This window comes from Ornithorhynchus anatinus, chromosome 1 (assembly GCF_004115215.2).
Source record: "Ornithorhynchus anatinus isolate Pmale09 chromosome 1, mOrnAna1.pri.v4, whole genome shotgun sequence".
Lineage (NCBI taxonomy): Eukaryota > Metazoa > Chordata > Mammalia > Monotremata > Ornithorhynchidae > Ornithorhynchus > Ornithorhynchus anatinus.
In genome coordinates, this window is record NC_041728.1 from 10,152,897 (window position 1) to 10,166,635 (window position 13,739).

Here is a 13,739-nt window from a genome sequence, read left to right on the forward strand (position 1 = left end):
ACGGCCCTGCCCGGCCCTGCCCGGCGCAGCGGGTCCCGGGACAGGACAGGCCCGGCCCGGCTCGGGGGACGGGAGGACCGGAGGACCGGGGAACAGAGGGACGGACAGGTACCTGGCTCGGAGACCCCCCCAGCCGCCCCCCAACATCGCCTGCCGGGGGGGGGGGGCACGGACCCCGCTGACCCCTCTGACCTCGCCGCTCGGCTCACGCCTCTCTCTCTCTCCCTCTCCCTCTCTCTCCCCCTCTCCCCCCCCCCCCCCGTGGCCGCACGATCCGCAGTAGGTGGGAGTCGGATTCTTTGGGCGCCTCCACCCGCTTCCTCACTGTGGCCCCGCCACGTGCAATAACGGTGCAGAGGCCCCTCCCCGTCCCCCTCCCCATCCCCCTCTCCCCCCAAGAGCCGTGCCGGCGCGGCCCGGTGACCCCCTCCGTGACCCCCCCATCCAGAGCAGCCCGGAGACCCCCGCCGTGACCCTCACCGTGACCCAGAGCAGTCCAGGGACCCCCACCATGACCTAGAGTAGCCCAGTCATGAGCTAGTGACCCCTGTTATGTAAAAGCTCAGCCCAGGCACCCCCACGAAGAGAAAAAATGCAGCCTGGAGACTCCCCCCCCCCGACGAGCCACAGCAGCCCCGGGACCCCACTGCTTGGTTTCCCCAGGACAGGGGCAGGGGCAGTCCTGGCAGGAGCGAACAGGTCAAAATCCCCCACCCCTTAGAACCACACACATCTTCCCACATTGGTCGTGTCCTTAATCACAATAAAAAATAATAGTTATGGTATTTGTTAAGCACCTACTATGTGCCGAGCATCGTTCTAAGCCCTGGGGTAAATTACAAGGTAATCAGGTCATCCCAAGTGGGGTTCACGATCTCAATCCCCATTTTACAGATGAGGTAACTGAGGCACAGAGACGTTGAGTGACTTGCCCAATCACACAGCTGACAAGTGGCAGAGTCAAGATTAGAACCCACGACCTCTGACTCCCAAACCCGTGCTCTTTCCGCTGAGCCACGCTGCTTCCAAAATGGGCATTCTGATATAGGCTGGAGAATTGTTACCAAGTTCTAGATTGCGAGCTCCTTATAGGTAGGGAAAATGTCTACCAACTGTTGGATTGTACTCTCCCAAGCGCTTAGTACAATATGCAGAGGCACACAGTAAGCCCTTAATAAATCCCACTGATTGACTGATTCATTCAATCGTATCTACTGAACACTTACCTTGTGCAGAGCACAATACTAAGCACTCAGAATGTACAGTTCGGTGACAGAGAAAATCCCTGCCCAACAAGTCAGGCACCTGCTGACTGCTGCTCCCATCCTGCTTTGGGCACCCTGGCCGTGATTCCCAGGCCCAAGCTCTATCCACTGGGCCATTAGTGCTTAGTACAGTGTTTTCCACAGAGGAAGCATCCAATGAATACCATTGACTGAGGTCTCACTGTCAAGATTTGAACCTGTTTCTGTACTCGGTTAGCCCTCTCCGAATTAAATCCCTCTGCTTCCCTCCCAGGCCAGAGACCCTCTGTGCTACCCACTCCTCCCGACCCAACTTCTAGAAAGGCCTCCCTTTCCCCTATAATTTAGCAGTGTTTTGCCAGTTTCTCTGCAGGCATCGCAGCTGGTCATGGAGAGGAGCTGAAAGCGAGCACCCCTTGCTTCCTCGTTGTCCACATTTTCCAGGGAAAAGATCCATCGCTTAGGGGTTCAGTTCCAAGCCCAAAGTCGTTATCTGTCAATAGGGCTTCTCTGGGGGAATCCTTCATCCCACCAGGAATCAGCCAAGCAATAAGTGGTATTGATTGGGTGCTTACTGAGTGCACAGCCCTGTACTATGCATTTGGGAGAGTACAGTACAACAGAGTTGATAGATATGTTCCCTGCCCACTGGGGGCTTACGGCCAGAGGGAATTTGTAGTCAGGTCAGTTGCTCGGAGTCTTACAGTGAGCAGAGCACTCTACTAAGCTCTTGGGAGGGTACAATATTAACAGTAAAAAAGACACATTCCCTGCCCACAGTGAGCTTGTGTTGCTGCAAAGCCTCCATTTACAGCATTTTAGAGATTTGAAAGTAAAATGTGTAGACGAAGCCAGTCACACACCACCACTCCTGTGAGAGCTTACTGACTTCAGTCATTTTTCTGGAGCACAGAGTTTTTAAGCAATTAACTATGGCTCTGAACTTGGGGATTTTGAATTTCACATTCCCCCAAATCTCCAGCAATCCTTGAATAATCTCAAACGACCATTCAAAAAATAAGCAGTGCCTGGACTGATGTAAGAATAAAGAAAACTACTCAGCCTGCCTCATTCTGAAGCCCAAAGATAAGCAATCTGGATCATTAGCGAGCTCAGTTTTTCAGATGTAGGCAAAGAGAGGTAACGGATTCGTGTGCAGATGATCAATTGGACTGCCAGGTGTGCACCGTACATAGCTTGCAGTAGCTGCACCTGGAATTAGTGTCATACTTGTCTCTCTTTACTAAAAGGGAAAATGGAGGCAAAAAGTACATTTTAAGGTGCAAGTCTGTGGTTTTTGAACAAGCTGTATTGGTGAAAGACTGCCAGGGAAATTATTCTTCTAAACTGTGAGCCCACTGTGGGCAGGGATTGTTTCTATTTGTTGTTGAATTGTACTTCCTAAGCGTTTATTACAATGCTCTCCACAGAGTAAGTGTTCAATAAATACTATTCATTTACTAGCATTTCTCATCTTGTATGTACCCTAGCACTAAGTACAGTGCTTGGCATATAGTAAGTGTTTCACAAGTACCATAATTGGTATTATTGCCTATTGTGTGGAGGTATGTTTAGCTAGCCACTTATTTATATATATATATGTATATATATAAGCTCATCCTCTAGACTGCAAGATCACTGTGGGCAGGGAATGTGTCTGTTTATTATTGTGTGTTCATTCATTCTATTTATTGAGCACTATCTGTGTGCAGAACACTGTTCTAAATGCTTGGAAAGTACAATTCGGCAACAGATAGAGACAATCTCTACCCCACAACGGGCTCACAGTCTAGAAGGGGGAGATAGACAACAAAACAAGTAGACAGGCATCACTAGCATCAGAATGAATAGATATCATCATTAACAAAATAGAATAATATGTGCAAATATACACAAGTGCTGTGGGGTGGGAGGGGGTAGAGCAGAGGGAGGGAGTAGGGGCATGGGGAGGAGGAGCAGAGGAAAAGGGGAGCTCAATCTGGGAAGGCCTCCTGGAGGAGGTGAGCTCTCAGTAGAGCTTGTACTCTCCCAAGCACTTAGTACAGTGCTTTGCACACTGTAAGCACTCAGTAAATACAAATGAATGAGTGAATGAATGCTAAATGTTGTTGCCCACTTCATTGGCAATTGAAAGGCCAATATCTGGAACCACTTTCTTGCATAGATATTTGTACTAAGGCTTAAGAGAACAGGATAAATAGGGCATGTTTGTCTCTTAGTAAGGATGGTTTGCACGGAGGCATTCATTATCTCTCACCTGGTTGCACTATCCCATTAGTGCCAGCAGCTGATGAGGGGAGGTGGCTGAGTTGGGTTAGAGGGACTAGTCTGCGTCTGAGGGGTAGAATAGTTCTGTTCACTCACAACAGAAATAACAGCAGCCCTTGCTTTCTCTTCATCTGCTTTATAGATACCTTTTGAGTGTGGCACTTGTAACCCAAGCACTTAGTACAGTGCTTTGCACCTAGCAATTGCTTAGTAAGTACAATTGATTGATGCTGCCCAAACTCTTGGAGGTTGTATTAATTGTGGGGTTTAAGATCTCTTTGCTCATTTATGACTTTTGTTTATTCTTTATTTTTATATCTATTTAGTTTAAATCTATGTATTATACCTTTACCTTAGAGGTTCATAGCAATATTCATTCAATTGTATTTATTGAGCACTTACTGTGTACAAAGCACTTTACTAAGCACAAGATTAGGGAAGCCTGCTCATTCCCATGGCTGAATTGGTTGGTGGAAGTGATTAGAATGGGGAAGGGGAAAAGAGCAAAACAAAAGATGTGGAGATATGGACAATTTGGGAGCAGCTAGTTTGCAAATGGACTGGCAGAGCCTTGCTGCTCTACCATTAAAATTCCCATTTCAGCTCTAGCACCCTTTTCAGAATCAGGGGTATTGTGGTGGGACCCAGACTGAGGCTAGAAATCTTCAACCACTCCCACCCATTTGAAAATCCAGGTCCCAGATCCCATGTGAACTGTGCTTTTACCTCTTCCCTTAGCAGTCATTTCAGCTTCCTCCTAGACTCCTAGGCAATTTTCCTCCTTTCAGAAATGGGAAGGTGAAGGGACCAGCTAGGGGTGTGGGGAAAATACAATAAAAATAAAAGGTTTAGTTCTTACCCTGAGGGAACTTGCAATCTAAGTGGGAAGACAGGCAGACATAAATCATAGGCATGCAGTGGAAGTAGAAGGAAAAGCAATAGGCACTCCTGGAAGTAGAAGTTTTGGAATATGAGGTATGTCACCATAAAATAACAGCTGGCTCTCATATATTGGATCTGCAGATCTGCATCAGCAAGACTGGAGTGAATTGTGTGGGGCTGTTCTGGTGAGTATTTAATATTCTGAAGGGGGAATGTGGGGAGTTTTCTGGGATTTACTGAGCACTTACTCTGTGCTGAGCACTGTAATAAGTGCTTGGGAGAGGTGATACAACAATATAACAGACACATTTCCTTCCCCAACAGGGAATTTAAATCGGAGAAAAGGGTGCACTTGGTGCCCTGGGTAATATGTAAATGGACAGAGGAGTTTAATTTCACTTAATATTTGGATGTTAATAAAAACAATAACTTTCTGACAAGAAACGATGGATTTCTCTAGAACAAGATAACGTTTTCTGGGAAAGCTGCATTGGGGGTTTTTCTCAGGTTTTTCAGAATGCTAGAAGTGCCACCCCATTAAAGATTTATAGCTTTTAGAATTTCATATCCACTTCTCATCATGGTTGTGGGAAGCTTAATTCACCAGTTAGCACTGCTGACCCTCTCACCCCCCACCCTTGGTGTAAACTGAATTGTAAGCTCCTCTCACTAGATTATAAACTCCTTGAGGACAGGGATCATATCTACCAACTCTGATACTATCTACTGAGTCTCTTGTAGTCTCCCAAGTGCTTAGTACAGTGCTCTGCACACAATACGTGTTCAGTAAATCCTACTAAATGATTACAGGATATTGTATACAATTTTCTCAAGGCTGATATGACATTGTCAATGCTATTTTCCTTGAATGTTCTTGTTGCCTAATCAGTAGCTCTGTTATTCACACTAAACCATTCAAGGGAAAATTCATTTTTCAAGGAAGTATTGGAGTTGTAAACTTTTCTCTCCTGCTCATTCCTGGTGCCCTGGTGATTTTTTTACCTTCCCAATGGTTATTACTATAATCCCTTTAAAGCTAAAGGATGTATTTCCTTAATAGAGAATGCAAAAAGTACCTATAGAGTCTTTTACCAGTAGAAATAGGTGATATTTACTAATGGGCAAGAAAACCTGAAATGTATGCTACCTGTGTGGTTTAATGTGTTTGGGTAAGCTCCTTGAGGACAGGGATCCTGTCTCCCAATTCTGTTGTGTGGTACCCTCTCCAGTACTCTGTGTAGAGCAAGCATGCCATAAATACCATTGACTGATTTCCTTTCTTTTTAAAGATCTCTACCTGCAAGTGTCATTTTAAGCAAGAACAAGATGCCTGCCTTTCCCTCCCCATCCTGCAAATGGCCATTTGCAACTCCAGCCGCCTTGATCCTCTTAATCGTGGCAAATTCTGCGTGGAGCCAGAGCAATGAAACTGCCCCTCTGCTCGCTAGTAACGGAGAACCGTTTCCCTGGCATCAGATGAGACTTCCTCGACATGTCCTCCCAGTTCATTATGAACTCATGATCCACGCCAATCTCACCACCCTGACCTTCCTAGGATTCACTGAGATCTTAGTTTCAGTCCATCAGGCAACCAGTGCCATCATCCTGCACAGCAAAGACCTGCACGTTACCATGGTGACTCTTTGGGAGGGGTCCAGAGCCAGTCACCCCGGGAGGAAGCTGACCGTGTTAGAATATCTTCCGTATGAGCAGGTGGCCCTTGTATCTGCCGAGCCGCTCCGTGTCGGACGGCAGTATACGGTAGCCATCGAATACACTGGTACTCTTTCGGAGAGTTTCCATGGCTTTTATAAAAGCACCTACAGGACTCAGGAAGGTGAAGTAAGGTAAAAAAATAATTTCTCTGCAAAAAAAGGGTGGGGATGGGGGGAATCCATTTTTTGCACCTCAATCTATAGACAGCCTGTTTGTAAGTGGCAGTCTGTAGAAAAAGGAACATTTTTTGCCAGTTTCTTCAGCTATCAAATGCAAGTAGGAAGGACTTTCTTTCAAAGGGCACATAGTAAGCACTTAACAAATACCATCGTTATTGTTATCATTATTATTATTATCCCAAGGCTGTATCACAAACTGGATTGTTGCAGCTTTACCTTAAATTCCATGCAAAATGGACATGTGTTTAGGATGCTAAGAAGAGTGTGGAACAAGTTTTGATTTCATTAAATTGGGGTTTTTTTATGTTTACATGATTTAAGCACTTAGGTGCATGGAACTACTAAGAGCCGGGGTAGATACAATGTAGTCAGGTCAGATTCAATCCCTGCCCCATGTGGGGCTCGCAGTTTAGGAGGGAATGGGATCTAATCCCTATTTCACAGATGAGATGACTGAGGCACAGAGAAGTGAAGTGACTTGCTTAAGGTCACACAGCAGACAAGTGACAGAGCTGGGATTAGAACCCAGGGCCTCTGATTTCCAGGCTTGCTCTCTTTCCACTAGGCCACACTGCTTCCTATTCAGGTATCTATATCACAGAGCCTGATACCTTAGTGCTTGGCATCATTTATGTACTGCAGGTTTGCTTTGGAACCTTATTATGGCTGAGCTTTTTCTTGGGTTTTGATCTATTAACATCTTCTTTCTAGAGTTAAAAGAATTTTACTGAACACTCTCATCTCTCTTCCTCTCTCATTCTCTCTCTTCTTTCTCTCTCTCTCTCTTTCCTTATTTTCTGCCTTCAGTGAAGGGAACCATAGTTGATGATTAAACCAGATTCATGTGATGTAAATGTTCATTTCTTAGGCTCTTACCCTTTGGGGAAATTTTGCAGTTCTTTTTCATTCACTCCCTTTGCTTGTGAATATTTTTGTGGTTGTCCTCTGAGAATGGCCTTTCTTAAAGGTTTTAGCCATTTGTGAAATTGCATGGGCAGCCTGGACCTGTTCAATTCCATGAACTTCAGACAAAGGATGCTCCTGGGATTCACTTTTTATGGTCCAGGCGGACTCTTGCTTTAACTACCCAAGGGAGGGTTGAGGTTGGATATGGAGCAGTGAGCGGGGCAGTGGGGGAAGAGAAAAGAAAGCATCAGCAATAAGGGAGCACTGTTTAGAGAGATTTCATGGTAATTTAGATTTCCTAAACTGTTGAGTGGATTATTTTGTGGAATGCCAAACAAAGGAAAACAACGTTTCCTGTGGTTTCATGCAGGACTCTTGCATCCACCCAGTTTGAACCGACGGCAGCCCGTATGGCTTTTCCCTGTTTCGACGAGCCGGCCTTCAAAGCCACTTTTGCGGTTAAGATCAGAAGAGATACCAGACATTTGGCCCTCTCCAACATGCCAATTGTAAGTTTGATTTCCTTCAGGAGGACCAAGATTGTAAGCTTCTTCATGGCAGAGATCATGCCTACCAACTCGGTTGCATTGCCTTCTCCCAAGCATGCTCTGTACACAGTCAGTGCTCAGTAAATGCCATCGACTGATGGACTGAAAAAAATCAGGGCATGGGTCACTCTTGGTTTTACCAGCTACAATGACCCCAGGGCACTCAATAAATACTTTTAAAACTGGTAGCAGTTTTGATTGGGGATGAAAGACCTATACTATAAAGTTAGAGTTCATCCATGAGTGGAAAATGAAGATTTATTATAGCACATTCAAGAAAATCAATAGAGTTTTCAGATGGAATGCTTTTAAAGGACTCATTTTTGTTAGTCAAGAGATGATTTTTTGGGTCACAGGGACTGTTTATTGGGAAACTTTCGGGCATTAAAGCTGGCAAACGAAATGAAGAAAGACATTTGGTTCAGCATGGTACTATGATGTTGGAAAGGTTTTAACAACTTATTCCCCAGAAAAGGACCATTTAAAGTTCTCTTGGTTAAATGACGATCAGTTTGGATGCGACATTCAGATTTCTGGATTTATTCTGAAGTGCCATGGTTTTATCTTTGACGAGGGGAAGAAAAATGAAGGAAGACTTCCCCTACCAAATCCAGTGTTGTATTCGGGGGGGATTTTATTTGCCAACATCATGTCAGTATCTGGATTATTTCTGATAGAGTTCATCATCAATGGTATTTGAGTGCTTACCATGTGCAGAGCACTGTATGAAGCGCTTGGGAGAGCACAATACAACAGAGTTGGTGGGGACATTCCCTGCCCATAATGAGTTTACAGTCTAGCACTCTGCTTCTAGGTGAGATCGGTGAGTGTTGCAGAAGGCCTCGTGGAGGACCAGTTTGATGTCACTGTGAAGATGAGCACATACCTTGTGGCCTTCATTGTTTCAGATTTCAAATCCGTCAGCAAGATGACCAAAAGCGGGATCAAGGTAAATCTCTGATGGTCTTTATTATATGTCTCCAAAATGGATACTAGAGGAAGCACTTGTTGCCTAACACTCACTCTTATTTAAGGTCCAATATTAGGAAAAATTTCAGTTTATGAAAGATAATAGTAATTGTGGCATTTTCTTTGTGCCAAGCACTGTACTAAACACTGGGCTAGATACCAGAAAATTAAATCCGACACAATCCCTGTCTCATATGGGACTCGTAGTCTAAATAGGCGGGAGATCACGTTTTGAGTCCCCATTTTCCAGATGAGGAATCTGAGACCTAGAGAAGTGAAGTTCTTTGCCCAAGGCCACACAGCAGGCAGGTGGCAGAGCTGGGATTAGAACCCAGGTCCTCTGAGTCCCAGGTCTGTGCCCTTTACACTAGGCCACAGGGCTTCATGGTCACTCTAACACTTCCCAGGTGGAGGTTGGCTTTGGTAGTTGAGAAGCAGCGTGGCTCAGTGGAAAGAGCACGGGCTTTGGAGTCAGAGTTCATGGGTTCAAATCCCGGCTCGGCCACTTGTCTGCTGTGTGACTTCGGGCAAGTCACTTAACTTCTCTGTGCCTCAGTTCCCTCATCTGTAAAATGGGGATTAAGATTGTGAGCCCCACATGGGACAACCTGATTCCCCTGTGTCTACCCCAGCGCTTAGAACAGTGCTCGGCACATAGTAAGCGCTTAACAAATACCAACATTATTATTATTATTATTAGTTCACTTGAAGAATGATGTTGGTGAAAACTGAGGATGCTCATTGTGACCTTGGATAAGTCACTTCACTCTGCCTCAGTTACCTCATCTGTAAATTGGGCATTAAATCCTTCTCACTCTGATTTAGACCATGAGCCCCATATAGTACAGGAACTGTGTCCAGCCTGATTCATCATGCATCTACCCCAGTGCTTAGAAGAATGATTGACATAAAGTAAGTGCTTAACAAATACCATAAAAATGCAGTCCCCCATCCCTCCCTGCACCCCTGCCCAAACTAGCGCACTTATATATAGCCAGCAGAACTGAGAGATGCCAGGAGAAAAACAAAATCTGGTGTTTTCGATGGCAGGGTGGATTTTTTTGTGTGTTTCGATATGAAAGGAAAGATATAAGAAGTTATTCCTGACCGATATGCAAAGTAACACATAGTTTCACCAACAGGTTTAATGCTTTTTTTTCCTAGAAGGAAATCTAGGGAAAAATTGAGAGAAACTTAAGGAATGTTAGAAGGTGGAAAAGAGTTACATTAAAATGGGTGGGTTATTTAAAGGATGATGATTCACTTTAAAGGGTGAGTTTCAGATGTCACATGATCTGATCACATAAGCCATGAGCTACCATTTCACTCTTCAGACATTCATCATTCCACTCTTTTCTTGCCCCTCCCCCCCTTATATTCTTAGATTGTAATCCCCCTAAGGGACAGGGACCGTGTCGAATATCCATCTGCGTATCTTCTCCCAGTGCTTATTACAGTGCTCTGCACACAATATGTGCTTATCACTAATAATAATTGAGGTATTTAAGTGCTTGCTATGTGCCCAGCACAATAATAATAATAATGGTCCTCGTTAAGTGCTTACTATGTTCCAAGCACTAATAATGTTGGTATTTGTTAAGCGCTTACTATGTGCAGAGCACTGTTCTAAGCACTGGGGTATACACAGGGAAATCAGGTTGTCCCACGTGGGGCTCACAGTCTTCATCCCCATTTTACAGATGAGGGAACTGAGGCACAGAGAAGTTAAGTGACTTGCCCACAGTCACACAGCTGACAAGTGGCAGAGCTGGGATTCGAACTCATGACCTCTGACTCCAAAGCCCGTGCTCTTTCCACTGAACCACGCGCACTGTTCTAAGCACTGAGGTAAATACAAGTTAATCATGTTGGGCACAGTCTCTGTCTCTCATGGGGATCACAGTCTCAATCCCCATTTTACAGGTGAGGTAACTGAGGTCCAGAGAAGTGACTTGCCCAAGATCACATCAAAGACAAAGGGCAGAGCTGGGATTAGAACCCATGACCTTCTGACTCCCAGGTCCAAGTTCAATCCACTACACCATGTTGCTTCTCTATTCTAAGTGTTGGAGTAGATACAAGACACTCAGGTCCTACATAATAATGACTGTATTTGTTAAGTGCTTACTATGTGCCAAGCACTAAGTGCTGGGGTAGATACAAGGTAATCAGGTTGTCCCACGTGGGGCTCACAGTCTTAATCCCCATTTTACAAATGAGGTAACTGAGGCACAGAGAAGTTAAGTGCTTGCCCAAGGTCATACAGCAGGCAAGTGGCAGAGCCTGGATTAGAGTTCACAGTCTAAATAGGAGGTAGAACAGGTATTGAATCCCTATTTTGCAGGTAAGGGAACAGAGGCACAGAAAAGTGGAAGGTCTGGGATTAGGAACCAGGTCCTCTGACTCCCAGGCCCATGCTCTTTTTACTAAAAAGACCTTATTAAAATACTATTATTACTACTTCTGTCCAGAAGTTGGCTTTGTACCCAACTCTTTACCTTTCAATAACTGTGGTATTTGTTAATTGCTTACTATATGCCAATCACCGTACTAAGCTCTGGGGTAGATACAAGCTAATCAAGTCCCATCCCCTTCTTAAAAACCTCCAGGGGTTGCCTATCAACCTCCGCTCCAAACAAAAACTCACTCTAGGCTTCAAGGCTCTCCATCACCTTGCCCCTTCCTACCCCTCCTCCCTTCTCTCTTTCTAGCGCCCACCCCGCACGCTCCGCTCCTCCGCCGCCCACCTCCTCACCCTCCCTCGGTCTCGCCTTTCCCGCCGTCGACCCCCGGGCCACGTCCTCCCGCGGTCCCGGAACGCCCTCCCTCCTCACCTCCGACAATCTAATTCTTTCCCCTCTTCAAATCCCTACTTAAAACTCATCTCCTCCAAGAGGCCTTCCCAGACTGAGCTCCCCCCATTTTCCCTCTGCTCCCTCTACCCCCCCTTCACCTCTCCGCAGCTAAACCCTCTTCTCCCCCTTTTCCCTCTCCTCCTCCCCCTCTCCCATCCCACCCCCTCAGCACTGTACTCATCCGCTCAACTGTATATATCTTCATCACCCTATTTATTTTGTTTAATGAGATGTACATCACCCTGATTCTATTTATTTGCCATTGTTTTTATGAGACGTCCTTCCCCTCGACTCTATTTATTGCCATTGTTCTTGTCTGCCTGTCTCCCCCGATTAGACCGTAAGCCCGTCAAAGGACAGGGACCGTCTCTATCTGTTGCCGATTTGTACATTCCAAGTGCTTAGTACAGTGCTCTACACATAGTAAGCGCTCAATAAATACTATCGAATGAATGAATAGGAGGGGAGCACAGGAGTATTCTCATTTTGTAGATAAGGGAACTGAGGCACAGAGAGGTTAAGTGACCTGCCCCAGGTCACACAGCAGGTACGTGGCTAATCTGGATTAGAAATCAGATCCTCCGACTCGCAGGCCCGTGCTCTTTCCACTAGGCCACGCTTTAGCCAAGTCTTCTATGTTTTCAGAACATTCCCTGTAATCCATGGTGATTCACTTTAAGAAGCTAGTTGATCTGGAACCTTGCAAATATCTGAGAAATATGAATATATTGTGGTCCCTCACATGTTCATCGACCCCTTCAGAGAATTCCAGAAGTTTAGTGAAACATAGATTTTTCCATGTCCTTCACAGTCTGTAACCTTCTCGTGGGCAAGAGCACGGGCTTTGGAGTCAGAGGTCATGAGTTCGAATCCCGGCTCTGCCACTTGTCAGCTGTGTGACTGTGGGCAAGTCACTTAACTTCTCTGTGCCTCAGTTACCTCATCTGTAAAATGGGGATTAAGACTGTGAGCCCCACGTGGGACATCCTGATTCCCCTGTGTCTACCCCAGCGCTTAGAACAGTGCTCGGCACATAGTAAACGCTTAACAAATACCAACATTATTATCTCATCTACTGACCGGTGTACTCTCCCAGACACTTAGCACAGTGCTTTGCGGTCAGTGCTCCATAACTACCATTGATTGATTGCATCCTTTATTCTTTTTCAATTCACAGAGCTGGATATCAGAACCAAGTGATATATTCTGCACATTTATACTTTTGAAATAGTGCTTGTCCTGTAGATGACTGTACCTCGATTTCGTCTATCTCACCGCCGACCTCTTGCCCACCTTCTGCCTCTGGCCTGGAATGCCATCCCTCCTCATATCTGATAGACACTCCCCACTTTCAAAGCCTTACTGAAGGCATATCTTCTCCAAATGGCCTTCCGTGACTAAGCCTTCCTTTCCTCTTCTCCCACTCCCTTGTGCATTTTCCTGACTTGCTCCCTTTATTCATCCCCTGGTGGTTTCCTTTCCCCTCAGCACTTATGTACATATCTGTAATTTATTTACTTCTATTAACGTCTGTCTCCCCCTCTAGACTGCAAGCTTGTTGTGAGCAGGGAATGTGCTTGTTATATAGTACTCTTCTGAGTGCTTAGTACAGTGCTCTGCACACAGTAAGTGCTCAATAGATACGAATGACTGACCTGCTAACTCAGGGGCAGAGCACTGCCGTTTAGGTTATTTATTGTCTTTGCCATTGAGGAATACCATCTTTATGAGTGTCTTAAAAATGAATGGATTTTTGTTTATCTTCTTTGAGGAATAGCTGGAGAGATCAGATGGCTGGATGTTTTACAGTTTAAATATTAGACGGAAAGTAACCCTGCTAATCAGTGTAGTTTCATCTGAGTTTTATGTGTTTTATCTCTCGCGGAGAGATTGGATGACTACAGACTCTTGTGCTTTCCTTTTAGGTTTCCGTGTATGCTGTACCTGAGAAAATAAACCAAACCGGCTATGCTTTAGATGCTGCAGTAACCCTTTTAGAGTTTTATGAGGATTATTTTAGTATTCCCTATCCCCTTCCCAAACAAGGTAATGATTTTGCTAAGGGCATTGCACAAATACAGTACAGGACTTACATTGTGTGGGAGCAGGGATCTCATCTCCTAGCCCGATTGGTCTCCCCCAAGCGCTTAGTAGAGTGCTCGACACAGAGGA

General features: G+C 45.2%; 1 protein-coding gene across 2 annotated transcripts in view; it reads left to right on the forward strand.

The window, feature by feature from the left end:
- The window catches only part of LOC100081570 (endoplasmic reticulum aminopeptidase 1), a 34,923-nt gene continuing 21,184 nt past the window's right edge, over positions 1 to 13,739 (forward strand). Inside the window, exons 1-6 of one of the 2 annotated variants that reach the window (XM_029073022.2) lie at positions 1 to 108; positions 4,536 to 4,579; positions 5,684 to 6,241; positions 7,566 to 7,704; positions 8,558 to 8,692; positions 13,493 to 13,613. In XM_029073022.2, the coding sequence (XP_028928855.1) occupies positions 5,721 to 6,241; positions 7,566 to 7,704; positions 8,558 to 8,692; positions 13,493 to 13,613 (916 nt within the window). In that variant the 5' untranslated portion in view covers positions 1 to 108; positions 4,536 to 4,579; positions 5,684 to 5,720. Of the gene's footprint in view, positions 109 to 3,699; positions 3,723 to 4,535; positions 4,580 to 5,683; positions 6,242 to 7,565; positions 7,705 to 8,557; positions 8,693 to 13,492; positions 13,614 to 13,739 lie in introns of those variants that run through there. The other variant, XM_039911129.1, reaches the window with a different exon arrangement.